Here is a 20,124-nt window from a genome sequence, read left to right as displayed (position 1 = left end):
GTGGGGATAGCTCTCTAACTCAAGGGAAGTCGAAGGTCTAATTACAATTCCAGTTGCTGTTTGTAGACTAACAGGCCTAAAAGGATGGGAAAAGTTAGTGGACATTCTATGGGAAGGTTAAATTTTGAATCGTCTACAGGTTATTTTTGGTAATGGCGATATTAATCATCACAGGACCACCTTATATTTGTGTAGTTTTTTTTTTGTTGTTGTTTTTACAATTTGCAAGGTATTTTTACAGATACAACCTTGGAGCTTGACAAATATCTTACAGAGTTGACAGAACAGCAGATATTATCCTCATTTAGAGCGTAGTGGATTAAGGCTCAGGGAGCCAAAGTGCTTTATCAAACTACCCAACCAGTAATAATAATCTGTTAATAAAATTTTCCTACTGCACTGGGCAGAAACCAGGGTTTAGACTTAGGATTTTCTTAGGAAGGGGGGGCAGATCAAATGAGCTGGTGGGGCAGAGGCATTACCTGGCTGGGCAAAATAAAGACCAAAAAGAGTCTGAATCAAGGGATCACAGTGGACCTAGGTCAGGATGCAAATTCAGAAGTCCAGGTGATCATTTCCTGAGAATCAGGATCCCTGGCAGAACTGCAACACAGATCAGGGAACTGGATCTGGCAGAGACCTCAGCACAGGTAGAAGCCACATTTGTATTTCCCCTCAAGAGCATGAAGGTAGTTAATACATAAAAGCCAATTAAGAATGACTCTTTGGCATTCCCATTCTAAAGTGAGGTTGAGCATAGAACACCAGAGCACAGAAGGGAAAAACCAGTAACTACGCCAGTTATGAAGGTATACCAGTAACCAAAGTACAAACTGTGTATACCTTCTTAAGGCCGCAGTATACTGTAAATTCGCATTCCTTAATCATTTGTAGTTCAACCACTTCGGTTTTCTATGTGGAACATTTCTAGATTTGGATTCCATATCCTGAATTGCTGGTTCAGCTTTTCAGCCACAAAATAATGTCTTTCTTCTCTTTTAATAATCTTTTAATAATTCATTTTTCTCCTATAATGCTTCTTCTTTCAATTGCAGTTCCGTAAAATACTCATTTTCATTTACTGCTAAGAGTTTACGTAGCCTGAAACAAACAAAAAAGAAAGAAATTAGGAAGTCTACTGGATTCACTGGAAGACGTCCTGGGGGGCGGATCCTTGATCTTTAAGTCTCCCAGGCACTGACTGGCCTGTAGGGGTGGGTCTGAGGGGAACCTCCCCAGCCCATATACCCTCAGAGAAGTGAGGCAATGAAAATTCTGTGCCCTCCATCCTCTCGGGGTTTGGGAAAGGCCACTGAGATTGGGCTGCCAGTTGGGTGCCCTCGAGGTTGTGCAGGCCAGAGGGTCCCGATGAGTTCTTGGAGACGACAGACAGGGAAGCCAATTGATGCTGACAGGCGGCTGCCCTCTGATGTCTCAGCGCTGGTTCCTGAGTTGATCATGCAGCACCCTCACCCTGGATGAGCCTGGTTATTTAACTCCAGTTCGATTTTAGTCCTTTACCTCTTCGAAAGGGGTAGTTGCTTCCCTCCAGGCCCTGTCCAGGGGGAGGCATTTGTGGTAAGTCTCACCCTAAGGCGGGACTGACTGCTGGCAGGCTCCCTAGCCCTGAGGAGATTGGAGGGCTGGGCCCAGTGTGAGTATCAGCAGCAAAAGCGCCTCAGCCTTTAGCCACCAACCACCCTGTGAGGCCTAGAAAATGATGCACCTTGGGGGTCCTTGGATAGAACTGACTTTGATCCTGCCATCCAATATCCCAGTTTCTTTGAGGCAATCACTGCTATCACCATCAAGTCACTCCCCAAAGAAACACTAAGCATATAAATCTATAAAGAGGACAATAAAAATCTCCTTAAAAGTAATTCAAAAATAGAACAGTTAGAGAACAGTTACTTAATTGTTTCCAATTTCTACTGTGCCCAACAATTCCCTTTAGTTTCTTAAATTTTACATTTTCAGCATTAAATTCCATGATAAATTTGGAAATCCATTCACCACTTGTAATATATATTGATGCATTTAATAAAACTGCATGGACCATATATTTTCTCATTTCTGTCTCCCAGTATTAAATACAGTGCCTACTTTGGACCAGGTTCTTAATACCTGAATGAATGACAAAAATAGCTGAAGACCAGCAAGTTTGTTCTGGCTTGATAGAATTTGTCTTGAGTTTTGTGTTTTCAGCAATGTAGTTTTATCAAGTTATCCTCAGTTGAGAAGTGAGACCCTTGGGAGCTGATTCACAGCAGGTTAGCTTTAAACGCATCATCTTGGCTGTTTCCCAGAACTCCCTTCCCCATACGCTTCTGGTTAGGATGGCCACATGAGGCATTCTGGCTGATAACTGGAGGGCAGAAGTGAAGCAGTAACATAGTTTACAGCTGGAAGGCTGGTGCAGGGGCACCAAAATGCAGTTGCTGTTCACACATGCTGTCACTTATCTGCAGGCTCACCTCCTTGGTGTGGGGCAGCCCTGAGGCTTGCAGCCAGATCTGCAGCTGCTACACCTTCCCTGAGATCTTCCTTCAGCTTCTCTAATCCTGAGCCAGGTGCACATTTAACTCTGTGAGGAAAGGCACCAACTTCTTCTGCAGGACACCCACATCACTGAAGCAGGAGGTGATGAGAGACTGACATAGGTTCCAGGCAATCCGTGTGGGTCCCAGCTTGTGCTCATGGGCTCCAATGTGTCCTCCATCTCCCACAATTTACATCCATCTTCCCTTCCCGACTGCCTGCCCTGCAGACTTCAAGCTCCAGCATTAGATGCAAAGAAAACAGCCTTACAGAGACTGTTTAACCAGCTCCCACAATTATGTGAAGTCCAATCCTTCTAATAAATCCCTTAAAATATACATTATACATCATCTGTTTCTTGGTGGTCATGGTAATCACACTCTTCACTTATGAGTCAGAATGCCAATTAAATAAATTTCCCTTAGAACATCACTTGTCAGAATTATAGACTTACTAGGGTTCCATAGCGGGGACAGAGCAATATTAGATTATCTATTCTTGGCTATGGCTGAACTAGGTAGAGCAGGGTAAAGAATAGGAGAGTGTTAAGAGAGCTGAATCTTGTGAGTTAGAAATGGGAAATGACCAATCTAAATCAGAATTACCTAAAGTTGCAGGGCTAGAACTAGAGGAGGCAAGGGAGGCACTCACTGAGTCCTGGCCATGTAAAACTAAGTAACAAATTATATATCAAATCTTTTGGGCATTTCATGAATGAAGCATTAGAGTGAGGTAAGGCTGAGCCAGGCTGACCCTTGGGCAGAATTCACAGCAGGAATTCAGCCTCCTGGAAGACATTTGGGCCAAAGACAGGAACCAAGCACAAAGGTCATCAGAGGGCAGATGTACAGTGTCAGGAAAGATGAGCCAGGCTGGCAGCTTTAGTTCCAAAGAATGCTCTGACTGAGGAGGGGCAGTTAGGGTAACAACTAAATAGACAGTAGCCAATGGGAAGGGACACCCTTTAGGGTTTGAAGAATCCTATGCAGCATCCAGGGCCTATGGAAAACCCAGATTCTGGATGAACAGGTGCTCTGAAAAGGTCACCCTGTCCACATAATAGAGCCTTAGAACTCCCTAAACCATGCTAAAGGCAGGAGTGTAAAGGATTTATTATAGTATTAATAGCAATCCACTATATCTTCATTGTCACTGGAAACTATTACTGCAGTATTACACATTATTGCACATGGGATTGCAGTTAACAGTTTAGTGGCTTGAAGAACAAAGTTTTACAGCTGGGTATAATTCTAGGTTCTAGCAACATTAGATTTTGATAATGGGAAATTCTTATCTTTTGAATCTCAATTTTCTCATTGGCAGAAGTGCACAAAATCGATGTCTTCTTAGAAAGACTGTTTTGAGGATTAAATAAATGGGTCCATAGGAGGAGTTCACCAAACAGCGGTTCCTTTCCTTTTTTCATTTATTCACATTGCATTTTCAATACTGTCTCCCTGAGAAAATGTTTAGAGACACTGCTATGTCTCATCCAGAAGCCACTTAAAATTGTTTATGAAGATAACTTGTTTAGGTTCTTTGTGGTGGCTTTAATTACATTCCCTTCCTCACCCCAGCTCCCCCACCCCTAACACCCAACTTCTCATCACCCTCAGACCCGGGAGCAGATGCACCAACTTTCTCCCCTGACTTTCTCCTCCTTTTGGGCTTGTTTCCTCTAAGCTCCAAGTAGGAAGTAGGCCTGCTCCTTGGGTTTGCTGGTAGGTTTTCCTCCTACAGTTGATCCACATACAAGCCCTGCAACCAGTCTAGCCCCTTCCAGCCCCTGGTAGATCATGGTTGTCTCTCACAAAGCCGGTCTGCATGTATCACCTTGAGTCCTACAGTCTGCAGAAGCCTCCAGTCTACTGCTTTCTAGCTCCAGGTTTTTTAAGGTCCTTGGACCTAGAGAAGAGGGAGCAGTTCTGTATGTTGAATGAGGTTTGCTATGTGCAAAATGGAGCATCACAAAACCATTTCCTACCATTCTGCATCCTCCACCCACTTTCCCTTAATCATCCTATACCTCTTTCTTTCTTCTAAAAACCACCAATACTGACAGCCCAACACCTACCCTGTAGCATGTAATGATTTCATTATGCCCAGGGAATGATAAGCTCCCTGCAGGTAGGGATCCTGTCTCTTCTGAAGGGCAAGCCTTACAGGGCTCAGTGTAATTAGAGTAGGATCTCTCTACACTACTATACACCCAGCAGGGGCTCAGTTAGTAACTCTCTCCCAGGTACAGACGGATCTGGTTTATAGGAACAGGGAAATCCAGTGCTTGCACTGGATTCTGTTGCCTGTGTCTGGGGGTTCTGTGCAGGGCCTGTCAACCTTCTGTAGGAGGCAGCATGCCATGGTCCTCCTTCAGCCATCCCAGTTCTTATAGGAACCTACCCTTCATCCTATTGCCAGGTCTAAAGGGAATTTTGTTCAGCAGCTGAAACAGTAATCTCAACAAGAAAGGCTCAAGGGAGGTAGCCTGAGCCCTTCTACAAAGGCTACTCCAGGAGGCACAAGACAAGCCAGAGGTCACACAACTGAGTGTGAACCCAGCTCACAGACCCAGATCAGGACCCAGAGCCTCTACCAACCTCACTGCCCAGGCTAGCCCAATGTCATTTCTGTGATATATGCTCTTCTCATCTTTAGGAGACAGCCTACCAAGGGGTCTCTGGGAGACTCCAAAGGCTGTTTTTCTGAATAAGAGTTTATATATCAAGTCTGACCCCTACAGAATTTTCTTAGAGAGGTAGGCACCAGACTCTCCTAATCTTTCTTTTTCTTTCAATCTCATCACATGGCATCAGGTCTTCTCCCCCTCCCAAAGTAGACCCTGACTTGGAACACTACTGGGCCGAGACTCTGGAAAAAGTTCTAGGGTATTGTGCAAACCCTGTCACCTGACCAGTAGTGAACAGTATAGTGAGTGTGAGTCTTCATCTCCTTCTGTACCCAAATTGCTGGCTGTACTTTCAAAACTCAGGGTCCACATCTGGCAGGCACCCTCCCCATCCCCACCCCTCACTGTGTGGGGCACACCTTGGCAACCAGACTGCTGTGTCCCGGAAGCGGGTTCCACCCAGGCTGAAAATCTCCGTGATCTAGGGAAGAATTAACATCATGGGTCAACATGGCTGGAGGGGCTAAGACAAGGTCAGGGCAAGATAGGGCATCCCCCAGCACTGACCACGGGCGTGCCAGGCCCTCCTGCCATCTCCTCCTCTGGGGCCGATTCGGAGACACAGCCATCCTTGTTCTCCTCCTTTCCCTCCTCAGGGTCAGGTGGCTCTTGCTTCACAGATGGCAGGCACAGGTCTATTGCCTGAGAGAAGCAGGGGAAGGGCAGTGGTTAGAAGGATAGGGTTGGCCTAAGGAAAGTCTGTCAGCCAAATGGTCACTGTGTTGACAGATCCCACTTCCATCATAGTTTAGCACAGAAATGCCACCTTTCTGCCTACAAATCTTTCCCATTCTTCACTAGCCTTCATTTTCCTGTTAATTGAACTGAAAGTGGGTATCTAGTTGCACCTACCCTGCTCACAGTGCCACCATCATGGCTCACCACTACTCTGCTTATAGACCATCCCACTATGGCACCAAAAGAACACCCATCACTGTTCCCACCTTGCTAGGGCAGCCAGGTTGCAATGTGGGAGAAGTCAGGACAGCTATATCCGATGTCCACTCTTCCTGGGCATCTGCTTTCTCTTGCTTTACCTGAGGTAAGGCCACAACCCAACTCAGGCCAGAGCACTGGGCTTCCTGCATGAGGGAGGATGGTGGCAGACTTGGTCTTAGCACCCTGACATCAGGCTGAGTGGGATAGTAAAGGGAGGATAAGATGGGACTCTCACCTGCAATGGGGCTTCTGTGGAAGCTGTAGCAGGGCCAGGCACCTGCACAGGACTGCTGGCACCCTCCCGTAAAAACACAAGGTCAGTGCCAGGAGGGGGCAGTACAAAGCTAGCACCTGCTTCCTGTTTCATTGGAGGCTGAGCACGGCCTGGTCGGGCTGTGCGAGTAGCCAAAGGGGGCTTCAGGGTGGGGGCCAGGTGGGGCCGTTGAACAGAACCTGGTCTCTTTCGACGAGGGTGAAGTAGAGGTGATCCTGCCCCCTCCTCGGACTCTGACCCAATACTGGGCAGCAGCCGCTTCTGTAAGGAAAGATAGGAGTACTATGGCCACCTACTGCCTTGACTGGCCCCATCCACCCTACACTGTTCAGTGTGTATACTAACCTCCCATTAGTCCCAGCACAGAAATCTACTTACATGAGCCCTTATCACTGAGCCTACCAGTTTCCATTAGCAATGCCAGTGCCACCTAGACTCCTACCCCAGCACAAGGTCTGCTAATTCTTTGCCAGAGCCACTGTACCACCCAACCACCTACCAGGCCTGCCCGCCACTCTCAGACACTGGGGTGCCTGGCCCAACCTATCCCCTCCACCTAACCCTTCCTCTGCCCCACCCACCATGGCAAACTGCAGGCATTGGCGCCAACGACACTTCTGGCGCTTCTGGTTGCTGCCCCCGAATTTGGGCTTGTCGCAGCAGAAGTCGCAGCGGCCACAGTCCATCCGCCGTAGGCAGGCTGCACAGGCCCCGCACTTGCGGTTCTGCCGGCGGTTCGTGTAGGGCTGCTGGGTGGGGGGGAATGGTGGTGCTGTCACTAGGACTAGGAGAGGCCATCCTCAACACCCATTCCACTACTATTTCTGGTGTTCTTTTAGCTCTATCAAGGGAACCAGCTGCACACTAATCTCAACCTGCTGACTTCCCATTTGCCATAAATCAGTGTCTGCAAGTCCGATAACATTAGAACTATGGATGCTCCATCACAGTGCAGCTATCAACGCTGTCTTTGATTCCTCACTTCCAGCAGGATTCTGCTGACCCCACTGGCTTCAATCACCATGTCAGCTATGTCTGCTCATCCTACATGAACTCCAGTCACTATGCTACCTGCTCCTCTATCAGCCCTATCATGGGTGTGCTGGTCCTGCATTAACCACCAAGTGTTGGTTCATCTGACATTAGGCACTCTCACTGCACCTGCTGATCCCATGTCATTCCTCCCCTCCATTATTGCTCATCCCATCCTGGTACCCATCTCCTTCCTTGGGTTAACCAAGCATCTTGAGAGTCTAGGCTTATCCAGGTAGGGTAGGGCCACTCACTAGCTCGTCCTCGTCTACACAGTAATAGATGAACTCAGCAGGAGGTGAGGGCACCGGGGAGTTGTTGTGCTGCAGAGGCAAATGGGGCGAGGTCAGGGCAGATACTGGGATAAGGTGAAGGTTGTGCTTTCCCCTGCCCACTGAAATCTTACCAGCTCCATGGGCTCTGGGGGGTCTGGAGGCTGCAGTGTGGGAAGAATAGGCACTGGCTGAGCTCGAGAGTGTCGTCGGGCAGCCATCTTGGAGTCACGGCCTCCCCTGTGGCATCTACGTTTACCCTGGGAGACAGCCAAAAGAGTTGATTAGGGCTTCATGGCACCAGGCGAACACAGAACCCCTTAAAGTGCAGAAAGCATGCATGGGACAGGTAGAAAGTGTGTGCTGTGGGGCACTCACAGCATGGGGAGTCACCGCTAGGGGAGGTGTTACTGACATCGCCAATGATGGCGATGGTGGCAGTGAGCAAGGTGCTGGCATATAAAGACAGGTAGGTGAGGTCAGGGAGGTGAATGTGGGGTGGGAGGGAAAAGAAAGACATGAGTTAGGCAAGGCCAGGTTGGGAGGAAGCAGCAGCAGCAGTGGCAACTTTAATAACAGAACGAGCTCTGGCCCGGCCAGGCCAGTGCTGGTCCCTCCAGCCTGACTCACCCGAAGGCAGCGCCGCTGCACACACCTCCACTGGCGCCTGAGACCAGGGCGGGGAGGGCGAAGGCAGACTCGGCAATGGCCACAGTCCTCTTGGGTCTGACAGCCCCGGCACACTCCACACCCTCGGCTCTGTGGGGGGGGGGCCGGAGGTGTGATGCATGGGGTCAGGGCTATGAGGGCCAGGGGCTGGGGTGAGCCTTGGGCCCACCCCACCTGCCCAACTCACCCTCTGCACAATCCGGAGGCAGCGTCTCCTCTCACACTTGCAGAACAGCCCTGAGGCCACATCATGGGGTAGCTGCAGGAGGCAGGTGGAGCAGGCCCCACAGTCTTCAGTTACCCGACAGGCTGTACACTCTCCACAGCCCACACGCTGCCAGAAATGGTGAGGTGAGGTTACAGGCCTAAATAGGGTGGCTCCAAGCCCCCTGCTCTCCCATGTCTGCTGATCTGACGCTAGCTCCCATCACTATCATTAACCTCATCACTATTATCTAATAAATACAGATTAGCTGCCCATACTGAAACCACTACTATGTCTACTGGTTCCCTGTTGACTTCATCACAATATCTATTGACAGATACCCCAATTAATTCCCATCACTGAGTTGGTAACCAATCCACAGTTCCCTATAAAAGGATTCCTGCACCCTATGGCTCTATGACTGACCCATCACACCCTCCACCAGCTTCATCACATCTTGGTCCTACTGCAGGGTTGTGAAGAGGAAGCACATGTACTCACCTTAAACATTCTCTGCTCGCGGTTGAAGGCAATTCTCTGTGCTGGGGGAGAGGGAGAGAGAGAAATGGGAAGGGAGCAACTGACACCTGGCCTTACCCACCACCTCAGCCCTGACTTCCATATTCAACTTGTACCTATGCTTCATACTTCCAACATCCAACCTCCACCCATGCCAGTAGTCTCCTCAACTTCCAGCCTAGCCTGACACTGGGCCTGTCCTGGCTCATGTTTTTTATGTCCCATCCTAGGGGGCCACTCACCTCGGCAGTCTTTGCACAATGTCTTGAGCCGCTGCCTTCCAGTACCATCCCCTGAGAAGCTGATTCCACAGTTCTCACAGCACCTGCGATGGAAAAGACAGATATGGGGCCTTAACAGTACCATCACAAATCTCTCCCATCTGGTTCACTTTAGGCCAATACTCACCCAGGTGCAGGGAATGAAGCTGGGATTGTGTCAGTATCAGCCTTGGTCTCATCCTCTTGGGTCTCTTTCCTTTCCTTTCTCTCCTTCCTGATCTCAGTCCTCTGGGGTGCAACCTGACGTTTCCGAGTTTTGGCCGATCTTGCAGGCTTTTTCCGCTTCTTGCTGGGGACAGCCACAGATTGGACCTGAAGATGAGTGAGGGCAGGAGGAATGTGGATCAGTGCATGGGTGTCAGGTGGCACAGTTACCCTTGCCTGGATACATTGTGAAGTACCTTGGGGGTTGGATAGCACAAGATGCCTTGTTTGAAGTCGAAGAGGGTGAGGTCACATGCAGGGCCCAGGTATCGAGTCAGCTCAACTTTGCTTCGGATCCTGTCTCCTGTGGGGCTGAGGATGGGTCAGGATGAGTTGGCACCAAGGTGAAGCCAATGTAGTTCCACCCAGCTCACCCTCCTACAGAGCTAGTGGGATTCAAGAGGCACCCTGGAATTGGCCTGTGAGCCCCATCCAGATCCCACCCCAACCAACTGTGAGTAAAAGGAACAGATGAATTAAAATATCAGCATATTTACAAACATTAATAAATACTACAGTCATGAGCTATATAATGACGTTTCAGTCCACAGCAGATCGTACATTGTAAGATGGTCCAATAAAGATTATAACAGAGCTGAAAAATCGATTACCTAGTGACATCATGGCCATTGTAATGTCAAGCAAAACACATTACTCATTTTTATGGTGACGCTGATGTACACAAACCTACAGCACTGCCAGTTGTATAGCCCATATAATTACATACAGTATGTACTACTTAATAAATATACTTAATAAATGACTACTCCTGGTTTATGTACTTGCTATTTTTGTGTGTGGTAGTGGGATTGAACCCAGGATTTCACTTGCTAGGAAAGCACTCTACCATTGAGCTATATCCCCAGCCCCTTTGCTGCACATTTTATCATTATTTTAGAGTGCATTCCTACTTTTTTTAGTTTCCTTTAAAACAGTACACCATGTGGGGACAGCAGCAGCCTCATCTCTCACATTTGCTGCATTTCTCAATTTCATCATTTTCTCTTGTGTTTGATTTGATCTCATTTTATCATAGCCTTAGGAGCAACAGGATTCAGCATACATAGTTATGCACTGCACAAGGATCAACCGCAAACAGCATATATAAATATCATCCCGTAGACTATATTGCATGGTGAGGCACAGTGGTGCATTCCTACATAATCCCAGTTACTCAGGAGGCTGGGTCAGGAGGATCTCAAGTCCAAGGCCAGTCTCGGCAACTTAGCAAGACCCTGTTTCAAAATAAAAAGGTTGGTAATGCAGCTCTTTAGTAGAGTACTTGTGCTGGCATGTGTGAGCCTCTGGGTTCAATCCCCAGTCCTCTTCCCTGTGGGAAGGTTTGAGGTGGGGATAGCCTAGTTTGTAGAAGTACATTCCATAAGGTTCACATGATGAAATCCTCTAATGACACATTTCTCAGAACACACTCCTCAGCCTAGGCATGTAGAGGTTATACAATCTAAATTTGTGAAAACTGTACTCCATGAGGTTTGTGTAATAAAATCACCTAATAATGCATTTCTCCTAATGTATTCCCATCACTAACACGACTGTATAAAATATAGACACATGGCACTAATGGTATTGAAAATACTTTTTATGAGTAAAAATTAACACAAATAAGAATACATAACATGTAAATATTTAAGTATTATATACCAAATGCATAATCAAGCAAAGAAAATTCTAACAGAAATGTTTAAAAAGCACATAAAGGACTGGGGCTGGGGCTCAACGGTAGTGCACTTGCCTGTGTGAGGCACTGGGTTTAATTCTCAGCACCACATATAAATAAATAAAATAAAGGTCTATCAACAACTAAAAAAAATATTTTAAAAAAAGCACATAAAAATATTAAGTACATCCAGGTGCAGTGACACACGTCTGCAATCCCAGCAAATCAGAATTTTGAAAAAGGAGGATTCTAAGTTTGAGGCCAGCCAACTTAACAAGTTCCTAAGCAAACCAGCAAGACCCTGTCTCAAAATTTAAAAAGTTTAAAAGGCTTGGGACGTAGCTTAGTAGTAAAGCACCCCTGGGTTCAATCCCCAGTACCAAAAAAAAAAAAAAGAGTACATAAAATATAAAGTGCCAAGTAGTTGATGCTGAGATACTGGAAGGTTACTCCGTGAGTCTCCATTTCTGCATGTCTCATAAGAGGCATCAGTTGTCCTTTGTAATAAACTATTTTCTCAAGGATGTTTCTAAGACAGACCTTGGAAGATAAGACAGGGTCTCCTTCCGGAGGAAGAGGAAAGCATACTGTCTTAATATTATAAAATAAGCTCAGGGTTTCTTTTCTATAATACAACCCACTGACATGCAGTGCATATGCTATTTAGCCCTCTTCATTCACTGTGGGAATTGGGATTCAGGGAACTACTGGCACTGGATACTGTTGCTGATGTAATAAATTCTTTCATTTCTGACCCAGGAGTCTCATATTTCCTATCAGCATTCATTCACTTGTTATCTTATCCAAAGTAGGGTAAAATCTTGGATCCCTTATAATTCCTGACAATTAAACTTTTAAGTTTTGAGAGGTTAATACAAGTATGTAAATATGTGAAAAAATTAGAACTAAACATAAAAGGAAAGCAATCATATTTGCAGTTTTACTATTTTCCTCTAGGGAAATGTAAACTTTAATAAAAAACTAAGTAAATAATTAATAAAATTAATTAAATAAAATTAATAAAATAATTAATAAAAAACTAAGTAAAAAGCTTAGTTAACTGTATTGTTAATAATTCTAAAACATATGTAAAAGGTTTATAAACATCTGTATATGTAATTACAGTCAATTCTCATTATTCCTGGTAGTTATGTTCTATAAAACTGCCAAGAACCCAGAATTAGTAAGAAAACACTGGTCCATGGGACCAAAACAGGGTTAGGGTCCAGCAAGTCTTTGGCCTCATTTTTATTCAATGATCAAAATATAATCCTTTTTAATGTGTTTCTGTTTAAAGACACCTTATTTTTCTTACAAATTATTGCTTAGGTTTTGAATGTCTCAAAGCCAGGGGATTTGGAGGTTGTTTTCATCACAGATTGGCTTACCACTGTTCCATCAAAACAAATCAGTCTCACTGGCATTAAAAACCTTCTTCTATATAAACCTTTTCTCATATAACACTTTGTAAGTATTTTCCAGATTCCCACCCCCACTCCTCATCTGTAGCTCCTGCACTACATGCAATTTAAACAATTTTCATACCATATCAATAATCTTTTAAAATGTGCAAGCCAACCAGCACTAGCTGAGATGGGTTTATATTTTCCCAATGCTGGATAACGTATCTTTCTGGTGTTTCTCATAACAGTGCTATTCACTATGCTTTATTGCTCATCATTTCATGGATTCACAGATTTAGCTGCTTTCCTAAATCTTTTCCACAGCTTCATTAAGTACCACAAATGTTACTTTTTTTACTTCCCAGTGTGTCCTCACATACAAGTTTCCTCTTCTTTTTCTGGATGTACGGTATATGTTTATACAGTATTTTGGGTCCATAACATTGAAGTCACAGATAACAACATTTTTAATTCATGCCTGAAGGAAGCTTATCTGACACGTATTTTCTGGGCAAAGCACATCACAGCCTTCTTGCACTCAACACTAGACGGTACTTCAGCACTATATATTCAGGCTTTATTTTAAACAGTTAAACCACCAACAAAATAGCATGAAAATGGGAAAAAATATGGCACTAAATAGACCACAAAAAGGAATGCTTGTTTACAATATGGAAGCTGAAACAAAAAGGCCTTGTTCAACCTTGGCTGGGAACATGTGCATTGGGTGACTCAAATTTTTCACTGCTCTGTGAATGCCTGTGAATAACCACGAAAGCACCGTATTGACTTTGGTCAAATAAATTTTATTAAATAGGTGAATTGGCAAATATGAAAACTTTGAATAATAAGGACTGACTATATGTATAATTTAAACTCCACCCACAAAGTTAACCACACCCTTTTATCCTGCCCCTAACCAGGCTTAACCCCACCCAATTCTGACCACAACCCATCTATTACCTCTGGTAATAGGTGTCTGAACGTCCACATGTGACCCCTGACTTGCGATAGACCTCACGACGTTTCCAGCCAGGGCCCAGGGCTGGGCAGTCCAGCCAGTCTTCAGCCATGGAGGCTTCCAAATGTAGTAGCAGCCTGTAAGGTGTGGGAAGAGGAGGGTATAGGAGAAACCAAGGCTTCAGGAAGGGCAAACTGCCCCAGGCCACACAAATAACTGATATCCTATAATGCATGCCTGAAACCTAGGACCTGCCACAGCAGACAGCTGCACACACATATGAGGAAAATCCTCCATTCTCACCCTTCTTCCCTGTCCTGGGCCCAAGAGCTCCTCATTCCTCCTGTTCCTTGACTTGCTAGCCTCCACTGCTCTCAATCTTCAGTGTACTGATTCCCTACTTCTCTTCATCTTCAAACTGAAAGCCCATCATTTCATTCACTGCCTATAAGGTCCCTGCTTAGCATCAAGACAGCCATCTTAAGTGACACAGCCTCCATTTTAAGGAAAAAGTTTTGCTTTCTTGTCCAAGAGTGTTTCTGAGAAAGGCTTACCACTCCCCCATAGCAACCAACCCCTAACCACCCACATTAGGATCCGCCCAGCTCTGATTTCTGAGCCTGCCCCATAAAAGTCCCGGAAATCAAGCCTGTTTTGCCTCTCTCCACTATAGAGAGATGGCCTTTATTCATCAGCTCTGACAAACTCTTGTGTGTATCTCTGCCTGGTCTCTGTCTTTCATTTCTTGCTTACCTGTCTTTCGTTCCTCAATTTCCCTTCATTTTGGTGCCAAAACCTGGAATTGGTTTCCCGGTGTGCCCACTCCCCTCTTTGAGGGTCAATGAGCACCTCCAGGCCCCAATATGAATTCTATTGTGGGACCAGATCCTCCATTCTGCTGAACACCTTCTCCACACCCACCACCGGACATTCCAGTTAAGACTTCTGTTTCTGGGACTTAAGCAATCTATGGGTCCCGGGAAATGACCACTGAACATGACGTATTTCCAGAGTTACCGTGTGGTGGGGGGCACCCCTAGCCACACCTTTCACAGCTGCAGCTGATCCCTACTGTCTAACGAGTCTATAGGTGGTCTTTTATTTGGGCTCTGGGTTTTGAGAAAAAAAAAAACCACCGAGGGCGACTGGGAGTCGTTCCTGGTGAGACTACCTCTCGACCTTGGGTTAATCTCTACGGGCTTCTGCCCCTACTATGTAGTCCTAGTGGGGCGACCAAGTGCCTCTACAGGCTCCTGCCCCAACATTTACCCAGTAATGGCAACAACACCCTGAGCATAACTGTCCTCTTGACTAGGTGATACTGGAGACTGGGGGATGTTCCTCCTCTAAACTCACCTCCTGCGTCTCACCATGGGCAGCTCCTCCTCATCCATTCCCTCCCATAGTCCCCTAGGCTGCTACTTGGCTAACCTAAGGTATCTCGCTCTTTCTCCCTCTCTCTCTCCCTGCCCAGACCTAATGCCCCCCCAAATTATCTGTTTGTGTACAAATAAATCTGGCCTCATTATCCACTGGATAATGACTTTAAATGGCTGCTTAACAGCACTCCAGATCCCAATATTATAAGAGATCTTTTTAAATATTGAGAGCGTTCAGGAAAATTGAAAGAGATAACATATATTCAGGCCTTCTCTTCTCTACATTCTAAGCCCTGTCTCTGCAATACTTGCTCTTTTGCACAAGTCCCCTTAGCTCTCACCTCCTCTACTCCTGCTTCCAAAGGGACAGAAAATCCTACCTAGGACTCCTCCTTCTTCAACCCAGTGGATGTGTCCCCACCATACCACAATTCTCTTTCTGATGAAGCTGCCACAGCAAATATCCCCTCGGCCCCTCCACCCTTCACTCCTCCTGCTACATAGGCTGCCACTGCCCAACCTGCATCTCTGTGTCCTGTCCACAAGAGGGCTGGGGAAGACGGTGTAATCTGGATTCATGTGCCTTTCTCTCAGATCTTTCACAGATAGCAAAGTGGCTTGAGTCCTTTGCTTCAAGCCCCACCACATATATCAAAGAGTTCCATATCTGACTCAATCATTTGATTTGACCTTCAATGACGTCCATATGATCTTTTCTAACAACCTCCTGCATGAGAAGCTCAGGCAAGTTTGGGAACAAGCTAGAAATTATGTTGATGAGGTACATCAGACCTTCCCTGCCCACCAGACTGGCACTGAAGCGGTCCCTGATCGGAATCCCAACTGGGATTATAATTCGCCTGGAGGAGTAACTAGTAGAAACCAATTAATTACTTGCCTCATGGCAGGACTTAAAAAGGCAGCCTATAAGGATATCAATTATAAAAACCTCCAGGAAGTCATCCAAGATAAGAATGAAAACCTTCAGCATTTTAAAATCACCTGACTAAGGCTATATTACAATATACTAATCTGGACCCTGAGACTCCAGATGGGAGACAACTACTAATGACCTACTTTTCTCCCAGAGTTCCCCCAATATTAAGGCCGAACTAAGGTACCTCAAAAGGGGGCCCCTAACTTCCCAAGCTGAGGTTCCGGAAGTGGCCTTTAAGGTATATAATGACAGAGATGAGAAGGCCCAGAAGCAGAAATATCAGATGCTCGCTCAAGCCATTAGTCCGGCCTCAGTATCTGTTCCTGGTTCCACTTGCTCACAGAAGGGTCCCTTGGGACTGCTTGGACTGTTTTAAATGTGGTCAGATGGGTCACTGTACTCATATTATATGTCCCAAGCCTTGCAAGCCTCCAGGCCCTTGTCCTAAATGCCATTAAGAGGGACACTTGGCCATTGACTATCCCTGACTCCTTGGCAGCCCCTGGCCATCGAGCCCTTCTGGTTCCTCTTTCCAACTCTTAGGACTGGCTACAGAAGACTAACGAGTCCCAGGTCCCCATCACCCAACCATTACCATCACTCCAATGGAAACCAGGGTAATTCTGCATATTTCAGGTAGGCCTGAGTCCTCCCTCCTATACACCAGGGCTACATATTCAGTCCTCAAGGAGTTCTGGGGGCCTGCTATCAACCCTTATAGACACCTAGCCTTGTTTGCACTTTTGGCTCTCTAATTTTTACCCACTCCTTTTTGGTCATCTCACAGTGCCCTGTTCCCCTTTTGGGAAGGGACATCCTCACAAAGTTGGGGGCTATGCTTTCCTTCTCCCCTCATATATGCTTCCATCCAGACTTGCCAGCTGCTCCCCTGATCCTCACCCTTACCTTAGGACCATCCCCTATTCTGTCTGCCAGTGCTTTCCCATTACCCGCTTCCAAGGTGGACCATACTGTCTGGATATTTCAAGTCCAATTGCTTCCTACTACGAGCCCATTCACATAAGGGCTTACATTCTTTACACCCTGTTGCCTTTTATCTCTACAGGTTTCTCTGATGAAAGATCCCATCTTATCTGGAAGGAGAGTGGATTCCTTACCACCAAAGGAACCTCAATTACTAATGCCCCCTTTATCTCTGATCTCCTTCAGGCCTCAAAGCTTCCCACTGCCATCAGCATCTCATATTGTAAAACCCATAAGACAGACACCTCCTTTGTGACACTAGACAACAACAATGCAGACTCTGCCCTCCAACAGCGAACTCCACCTGCAGTCCTCTGCCTTGCTAGTTCCCTAATGGATTCTTCCCCACCTGACACTCAACAGATACTTACCTTCCTTCACAACCTCTTTCACCCTAACACCACATCTTTAAAACAATTTCTCACTTCCCACCTTAAACTCTCTCCAGAAGACCTACAATTTCTTTCTACCCTCTCTGCCTCATGTGAAATTTGCCAAAAAGACAATCCCACCTCCAATCTCTGCCCACCTGCCTTCCCTTTAAACCAGGCAAGAGGACAGCTCCCTTGCTCTGATTGGCAAGTGGATTTCTCCCATATGCCCCCGTCAAGCGGTACTAATTTCTCTTGGTACTCATCAACACCTTCTCGGGATGGGTTGAGACTTTTCCTACCACAGTGTGCTCCCACAGTGGCCAGCATCCTCATTGAACACATTCTTCCTCGATTCGGCCTCAACCTCCTTGCTCCAGTCTAATAATCATCCTGAATTTACTTCCCATATTTCAAGGTCTGTAGCTAAGGCACTCAACATCTCCTGGCATTTTCTTATCTCTTATCATCCTCAGTCCTCTGGAAAGGTGAAATGTACCAACTGAACCTTGAAGAACATTTTCACTAAATTATCCCTTGAATTACATTTAGATTGGACTAAACTCCTTCCCTTGGCTCTTCTTAGGTTACGGGCCCTCCCAAAGAAGCACTCAACTTCTCCCCTTTTGAACTTCTATATAGACTGCCTATCTCCCTGCTCAGCTCACCAAAATTGGGCAGCCAAGGGCAGCATTCCACCACCACTCAATTTCCATCATCATTTCAATGACATCCTAAGCCCCTACTGACAACTCAAATGCTGCCCCTTCCCAGCAGGAAGCAGTTACAGAAGATTGACATATGTTCCCGTTCCCTAAGGGACCCAATAAACAATAAAAAGGGGGGGAAATATAAGGTCCTTGCTTAGCATCTAGGCAGCCATTTTAAGGAAAAAGTTTTACTTTCCTGCCCAAAGGCGTTTCTGAGAAAGGCTCACCACTCCCGCATACCAACCCAACCCCTAACCACCTGGAACCCAAGCCTGTTTTGCCTCTCTCCACTATAGAGAGATGGCCTTTATTTGTCAGCTCTGACAAATAAACTCTCATGTGTATCTCTGCCTGGTCCCCATTTTTCATTTCCCTTACCTATCTCTCGTTTTCCTCAGTTTCCCTTCACTGTCAACCCAAGAAACTTATCCCCCACCCCGGTCATCTCCACCTGTCCTTCGTACAGAAGACACTAGCTGTCTTTGACCTAATAGTCCTTATTCTTCCTCTTATCACCCTAAGACCTGCCCCTAATACTTGCAAAGTTCAGTACAAGAGGCCCCATTTTGCTTGGTTTTAGTCGACTATTTTAGTGTTCTGAACTCCTATTCCCTGCTTCTTTAACCCACAATTTTCCAATTTCTTTTTCACTGTTTTAACTGTTCCATTTCTTCCCCACATGTGATACCTTCTTAGCCTACTATTTCAGAGTTATAACCTTCACCACAGACCTTCCCTGAGACAGACCCCAACGCCACCATATTCTTTCCATTTCTCAGCCTGGAAGCCCCCATGTCTCCCCTTCTTCAGCACAAGAGCTCGGCAAGCGTTATTTCTTTCCTCTCTCAGGGTTCTGACCCATAGTTCCTCCCCAAGCACAAAGCAAAAACCTATGTCTCTCCTCTGCAGCCAAAAAGTCATCCCTCTTCCCCTTCAACTTTCTCAACCTCCATTCTTCTCTTATCAGCCTGAGAAATTCTGACTTCTCCCAACACACACATATTCTCCACTTTTGTGTCCAGGATCATGACATCCCTGGTCAGCCTCTGACACCGCCCCCCCTTCTTTCTAGTCCTGCATGGAAGTTTTCCTCCTTCCTTTCAGTATTCCAACCCTAACATTTTTTTTTGTCATCAGGCCGAAGGCCCCTTATTTCTTCTTTTCAACGTTCCGAACCCCCATCTCTCTCTCCTTGAGAAGCCCGATATCTCCCCTTAGGCGTTCTGATCTTCCTCATTCTTCTCCGTCTTCTTTCCCAGGATCCCGACACTCCTGTCAGCATTCTGAGCCATATTTCTTCCCGTCCTCCACCTAAATCCTTCCAGACCTCCCTTTCAATACTCCGGCGCCGCCATTCCTCCACCTCCTCAGCCTGAGGACCTTTCATTCCTCCCCGGCAGGGTTCCGAGCCTCAATTCCTTCCCATTTTCCGCCTGAGCGCTCTCCATTTCCACTCCCACGGCTATCTCACCAGCTTGGCACCGGGCCGGTAGCTTCCGCCGCCCTAGGCCTGAGGACCCATGGTGAGGGTCCTGTCTGCGCGTCCCGCCTGCCCTAATTCCTCTTCCTCCTCCGAAGCAGTCTTCTCGTAAGCAGTAGCTGTCGTCTCCGCGGCCGTTCGCTGCTCCCGGAACCGGAAATCCGCCGCCTGCCCCTCGGGCTCCACCCACGACGTGACACCTGCGCGCTGCCCTGACGGCGCGTGCCCTTAGAGGGGAGACTCCCGCGCCTGCGCACTGAGGCTCCACAGCGGCGCGCGCCTTGTCGAGGATCTGCTGCGCCTGCGTACTGTCTCCAACTGCGTCAAGCGCCCGGGTCAGAGGCTAGAGGGGCCTGCTGTGGCGCCGGCGGTCCTCGCTTCCCCTGCCGGCGCATCTTACCCACGCTGCCCATCCAGGTGGCGCCTGCGCACCCCAGTTATACCCTACGGGGGGCAGTGAACCGCTTGATTTGTGCCTGTGATCTCTTCCACAAGTAGTCCGCTGGGGAGGCAAAGCAACGGTTTGGGTTTGCGCGCTTCCTTTCCTAGGTGACACTTTCTTCACCACTCCCCGCGAACCTCTCCCCAGGGCTAGAGAGTTC

General features: G+C 46.8%; 1 protein-coding gene across 19 annotated transcripts; it reads right to left on the bottom strand.

Moving 5' to 3' along the window:
- Nucleotides 1-181: 181 nt before the first annotated feature.
- On the bottom strand, nucleotides 182-19,683 carry Mbd1 (methyl-CpG binding domain protein 1). 19 transcript variants are annotated; one of them, XM_027948959.2, is made up of 17 exons: nucleotides 19,514-19,683; nucleotides 13,664-13,798; nucleotides 9,817-9,931; nucleotides 9,543-9,727; nucleotides 9,377-9,459; nucleotides 9,117-9,157; nucleotides 8,598-8,744; nucleotides 8,372-8,500; nucleotides 7,876-8,001; nucleotides 7,724-7,792; nucleotides 7,019-7,186; nucleotides 6,399-6,698; nucleotides 6,169-6,306; nucleotides 5,732-5,866; nucleotides 5,584-5,645; nucleotides 4,372-4,443; nucleotides 182-1,101 (listed from the first exon to the last, which is right to left on the bottom strand). In XM_027948959.2, exons 2-16 carry the CDS (start codon nucleotides 13,771-13,773, stop codon nucleotides 4,404-4,406), a joined length of 1,848 nt encoding a protein of 615 aa, XP_027804760.1. In that variant the 5' UTR covers nucleotides 13,774-13,798; nucleotides 19,514-19,683; the 3' UTR covers nucleotides 182-1,101; nucleotides 4,372-4,403. The 19 variants fall into 19 exon arrangements, with proteins under 19 accessions (XP_027804760.1, XP_027804756.1, XP_027804757.1 ...); XM_027948955.2 differs by lacking the exon at nucleotides 4,372-4,443; XM_027948956.2 differs by lacking the exon at nucleotides 4,372-4,443 and having other exon boundaries at nucleotides 7,019-7,183.
- Nucleotides 19,684-20,124: the final 441 nt, after the last annotated feature.

Source organism: Marmota flaviventris, chromosome 16 (assembly GCF_047511675.1).
Source record: "Marmota flaviventris isolate mMarFla1 chromosome 16, mMarFla1.hap1, whole genome shotgun sequence".
Classification (NCBI taxonomy): Eukaryota; Metazoa; Chordata; class Mammalia; order Rodentia; family Sciuridae; genus Marmota; species Marmota flaviventris.
This window is presented reverse-complemented; position numbering and strand designations above follow the sequence as displayed.